Source organism: Antrostomus carolinensis, unplaced genomic scaffold, assembly GCF_000700745.2.
Source record: "Antrostomus carolinensis isolate BGI_N321 unplaced genomic scaffold, ASM70074v2 scaffold54575, whole genome shotgun sequence".
Taxonomy (NCBI): domain Eukaryota; kingdom Metazoa; phylum Chordata; class Aves; order Caprimulgiformes; family Caprimulgidae; genus Antrostomus; species Antrostomus carolinensis.
The window spans coordinates 1-5,947 of NW_010315399.1; the positions used below are offsets into that span (position 1 = coordinate 1).

A 5,947-nucleotide genomic window follows, 5' to 3' on the forward strand; every position below is an offset into this window, starting at 1 on the left:
ATAAATAAGTATGTATAGATACACACACCAGTGGCTATGTGATGAATAGATGAGAAATTATGGGTTTAAAAAAACCCCAATGTTCCACAGCACCAAGCAGCTGTGTCACACAGCAGTACTGAGCTGGAAGAGCACATCAAAGTTCTGTCTCAGCTGATGGGACTAGTGAAGATCATCACTGGAAAACGGTAGCACCTTCAACACAACATGAGCAGTGCCACTTAGGGCTTTACATGGAAGCTCCTGTATTTTATAAATTATGATCTGTGTTCTCTGAAACTCAATGCATCAAACTGCACAGCAAGGGAAATAAATTACCCCAGTATATCTGGATTTCTTTTCCTCATTAAATCTCCCAGGCCTTCTATTTTCAACTGTGAATGTTCTCTGATCACCAGCTTTTGGAGCAGAGGTTTTGTTTTGCTCTGCACTAGGATGATGGTGGCATAATAAGGGAGATCTCCAGTCAGACCAAGGCCAACAACTGCAGCAGTAATAGAAAGGAATACTACTACTAAAAAGCCAAAGCATACACACCAGAAAGGAATGGTAATAAAAGCTCCAAAACATATACACCCATCCCACCAGGGATTTTACACCATCATGTACTATCATACAAAACAGGTTCCAAATATCAGCAGAACAGCTGCATGTTGCTACCCATAAATAGATATTTGGTTTATGAGATCAGATTAACAGTTAAACACACACACACGACTGCTCCAATCTGATTTCTAATGGATCTGTGTCCACAACACAGAAGCAATTGCTCTCCTTTTACAGACCTGTCTATATGCTTTACAAATGCCCTACGCTAAAAAGATGTAGAAGCTCACTTCCTGTGTCCAAGTGGTCCTTCCAGGTCTGAATTGTAGCTCATCAGTAACACAAGCACATAAAAAAGTTGCATTGCACTGCACTGCTTCCCATTCTGCTGATAAATACCGACCTTCCTTCCCTAGCATGGTTTAACTTGGCATTTTAGATACACAGTTAGTAAACAAAAACAAACACGAGCACAAAACCCTGCCAAAACCTGCTGTGAGCACTTACAAATCCAATCAGATAAGGACTGCCAGCATCTCCCAGGAGGTGTGAAGTGAAACTCTGCAAGGCCACTGCAGTTGCACGGCGTGTTGGAATGACCACATACTGCAAAGAAGAAAGGGAAAGAAAAAAAACCACATCACATAAGGAAACTGAAGTAAAAACCTGTCCAGCTGTCTTGTTATCTTGTATTGCTGAGTTGATACCCAGGTCAGGACAAAGCCAACAAGCTCTCCCAGATGTTGGTGGCAGACACAGCCACTGTCCAGTCCAGGGGTGGCTCAAGCGACTGGGGAGCTCAGCCACCCTTCCTGGCTTTCTAGCACTGCTGACAGCAGGTGTTGAGGGAAGGAAGCTCTGTCTGGTCTGCACTCCTCTAAGCAGCACTGAATGCACGAGTTGTACTAACAACTTTGCCCTTGAGACACTTTGCTATTGTTCCTCAGCCTAGATTTTGCTTGGCTGAGGGGAGAGCAGAGTTGGAGGTTGCCTGCAGCACATAACCTGCTCAGCACTGCCAGCCTTCCAAACAAGGACTTTGCTGTCACCTGGGATACTGTGTTTTTTCCATAATAAAGATATAACTTTGTTTCTTAAACCATAAGCAATTCAGATTAGTCTGAAAGGTCACACATCCTCCCCTCCCGCTCCACCTCTAGCCACTTTAATTTTTTTTTTCTCAAAAATCTGAGATTTCACTTGTGAAAAGTAACAAAGACACATTAAGAAGACTTTCCATAGCCAAGAGATTGCAGTTTGGTCTCCACTCCTCTAATAGGACACGATGCCCTCAGTCAGGTCATGCAGAATCAGTCTGACTACACAGGATCAGTGGAAAACACAAATTATTTTCCCATTAAGGGACCAGAGCTCACAGAAAACAGAGCCCTAACCATGGAAGGGGATGCAAGATTAAAAAAGAAAAAAAACAACCCAACAAACCTCCATCCTATGAAATGACCTTAATTTGATAACACACACTTAGGATCAGAAAAAAAAAAAAAAATTATTTCCTGCATAAAACTTGTGAAAGAGGCTGTAACATCTGCATCAAGGCCACACATCCTGGTTTAGAAACTGACCCTGTCTTGATTTCAAGGCTGTAAGTAATGAAGAATACAGTAGGTCTCTCAATCCAAGGGAGCTTTGTTTCCACTTGTAAGCACTGAACCTTGTTCTGCCTTTTTCTGTTGCTCTGAAGAGCTGTGCACCCTGCCAGAAATTACTCTGTTTAGCTGTTTCTAGACCAGGATCCCTTTTGTTTGACTACTTTCTCTCTGATGGGCTGCCTTTCGTATTTCTTTAGAAGGCACGCCTTCCCAGACTTCCACTGGTTCTTGCAATCCTTTCCTAAAGTCATTTATTAATTAAATGTGATATTTCAGGACTGGAATATCCCCAGATAGAGATACACAGAGATGGATTTACCTTAGCTGACTGAGGTAGGGAGAACTCATTGCTCAACAGGGCACAGGATCTGAAGCACTGTTTCAGTGCTTTAACACTTCCTCTTAGGGAAGATGAGTTGCCCTGTCTGCAGTGGAAAGAGTTAGCCATAAAAAAGGGAAAGAAAAGAAACAGCGTTGAGAAAATCCACACTAGAAGAGGACTGATTCCTATTTAGAATGATCATCTCAGTCCAAGCAGAGACAATTAAGAATGACAGGTAAAATTAGATTAAATGCTTTTCCGTAGGGTTTTACCATGTGCTTTGAGAATGACCTGCCAGTTCAATGACCAGTTGGCCAAAGCTGCAAATGCAAACTGCTAACACGCTTTGACGCCAGACATTAAATGGGTACCCTGTTAAACTCCTGTTGTACAACAGGAGAGAAGATGATCAGATCCACAACAGCCACCTGGCTGTAGGTGTTAGACACTGGCCTCTTTTTGCATCCAGGAGCTCAAAACAGACTTGAAGGCTCACAGAAATCCCAAGAGGAAAATAAGGTCTAGACATTATTAGAGACACAGAAACGTACTGAAGGTCACACTGTGAAACAGTAGGAGAGTCACACAATTCATTACCATTCCCCAGAGATGAAGGGTAATGGGTGCAACCTGGATAGATTAGACAGAAGAACAGAAAGAAGAAAAAAATAATAAAGAAGAGTTATTGTTCTTTTTCCCACCTGGCCCCAGTTCACACAGGTGCAATGCAGAAGCATTCTGCAAGAGCTGTTTGAGAAAAGGGCATCTGAGAAGATAAAGTGTTGAGCAGATCTGTGAAACATGGAATTTTAAACTCACATTAAAATTTTTTTTTTTTTTCTATAACGTTTATGTTAATAAATCTGGAGAAGAAAGCCTGCTAGGTTCTACATTCTATCAATTTCTACCCATTTTCTTAGCAAAATGACAAAGGAAATGGCAAATTTATTCAAAACTTACCATTTTCAGGGAGTGGCAGTGAATTGGTGCCAGTTGGAGAAAGAAGTTTGAATGATACTTGCATCCTATGTGTGTGCATATATATATATATATATATATATATTTACACACACATAAGCTATACATAATTTTCCATGTATTCTGTATTATGCATACACGTAGTTTTGCAAATAGCAATACAATTTCCAGCAAGTTTTCAGTTTGCCTAGCTAAAGAAGTTTGGCAACATAAAATGCCAAAACAGTAAATTTACTCTGGAATTCAAGTGACAACCACCCCCCCTCAAACCAAAAACCCAACATGCAGCAAGCAAATGAACATGGGACTTTTCCTCCTCCTCTAAAAAGATATTGGAAAGGAAAATAAGGCTTAAACCAGTGTCTCCAAAACACGCACACAAAAAAATACTTCATGCTATCCCTGCTTAAAAAACATTTTATTCTGATGGAGAGGAAGTAGTTGGTAGCAAACATCTACTGTTCTAGGAAGACAGAAGTAAATTACAGCTCTAAATGGGCATTTTGATACTAAAATAGATCTAAATTCAAACCATAAGTGGCCTGGTGTGAACATCCCACAGAAACTGGAGGTGGAAGAGCCACAGCAGCTGAGACGGATGTCCGTGGGATCGTCCTGGCTCATCTCTGACTCCAGGTTCAGAGGCAGGCAGCACAGAGGATGGGTAGGGAGGCTGAGCAAGCAGCTTTGGCAAACCTCTGCTCTTTAAATAGAGGCTGAGAAAAGGCCATGGTTTACTGCTGACATCCCCTTCCTGTAGCGAGAGCAGCAGAGTGAGTTGAGCTGAAATAAGTTAACCAGGAAAGCCAAGGAGAGATCATCCTTCTCCCAGTAAAAGGCCACGTGCCAAAGAGGTAAGTTCTGATGTTCATGTCTAATCTTTGATAGAGAACTCTACTCTAAAAGACTTTGCTACCCTTTCTGGATCAGACAGTAATCTTCAGGTCAGTGCAAAGTGGTCTCTTTCAGCACAAAAGGCCAAGAAAACACACACTAACCCCGTTCCAGCCACTGACAGAGCCTGAAAATAGTCCAGGTGTCACTTTTGTAACTACTGCTCAGACAAGACAAAGGCTGTGATCCAGAGAAACCAGCCTGAGGAAGAGCCCTCATACAAGCTAGGCAAACACTGTCCAAAAAAATACCTTTAAATGAAGTAAAAGGAGGCTGAGCTGCTCTTCAAATCACAGCACAACATCCATCTGTACACATCCATCTGCAACCCTTTGCCCACAGAAGAATTGCAGAGATGCTCCTTGGCACACTCCTCCTGTGCTGAAGTGTTTGAGGTGGGCTGGGTACCTTGGTGCAAAGGCACCTCTCACCCTAAACCACAGCACTCACAGGACTGATGTGTGGAGGAACCCTGAGAGGAGCAACAATGAGAACTTCTGGAAATGCTATTTATCTTCAGCTGTAAAAATAGGGCAGTATTGTATACTGCATAAATAATTGGTTTTTATTTATAGGGAAGGTAATCAGAACAAAAGCAACTCTCCTCCATGCCTATAGCACAGCTGAGCACCTGTCTATGCCTGTTTCAAGCCTAAAGGAAGACTTGGAATCTACAGCAAAACATTAAGGCAGCTCCTCCATGGCAACTCATGACCATTTATAAAGAACTCATGTTGTAAAAGAAAAAAAGAAATAGGCAAGAGCATTTTTTTTTTTGCATAAACTGGAGGATGGCTGTTCTCAGCAAAGACCTAAAACAACTGTGTTTGCAATAGTTTAAATTGCCTACTGGTTCTTACACAGAAATGCCACCAAGCCTCTGTCCTTCTTCTTTGACATGTTTTATGGAGGAAAAACCCCACTATTAGGACCAGATTCCACAAAGTCCCAAGCACTCAGCATGTCTCAGAACGTTCCACGCTTGCCTGCTGCACTGAAGCTCATCCATTATTGCTGTTACAAGGCAGTTTTAATGCTACTTTGGGGTTGTGGTAATTTTGAGGCCAATTTGCAAAGATGGCTGATAAAAATCTGTTTCATAATTAGCATGCTCCATAAGAACCAGTCCCCCCTCTCTCCCCAAGCACCATCTGAGCATGTGCCTGGGAGGAGATCTGGAGAGTTGTGCTCAGGAGAATAAGGCCTGTTTTGTACAAATTTGCATTTGGAACAAAAAAAACAGCTTTTTAAAAATCTCAGGCAGTGCAGTACATTCTGCAGTGCTGACAGTTCATCAAACCCACCACTCAGCACCTTTTACTGCAGACAATTTGAGGAGCTGCACACCGACTGGTACACTGGCAAGGACAGCAGATGGAATGAAAGCACAAAGCTATGAAGAGCCAACAAATAAATTTGAAGATAATAAGCAAATATCTTTGTTTTGCCAAGGAAATTAAACTTGCAAAACCTCTGAAGATGCTCACCAACTTGCCCGACAGTGTTCTTAAGCAGTCATGAGATCTGTAAAACTTGGGAGAGCTATGATAAATCATTTGGGATGCAGTTTCCAAAAAGCCTCACTTCTGGCATAATG

The 5,947-nt window shown here is 42.0% G+C and overlaps 1 protein-coding gene across 1 annotated transcript in view; it reads right to left on the reverse strand.

Moving 5' to 3' along the window:
* Positions 1-1,053: 1,053 nt before the first annotated feature.
* The window catches only part of LOC104524901 (protein spinster homolog 2), a gene marked incomplete at both ends in the record, with an annotated part of 32,397 nt that continues 27,503 nt past the window's right edge, over positions 1,054-5,947 (reverse strand). The window contains one exon of the mRNA XM_010167916.1: positions 1,054-1,152. Within this exon, the coding sequence (XP_010166218.1) occupies positions 1,054-1,152 (99 nt within the window). The remainder of the gene's footprint in view (positions 1,153-5,947) is intronic.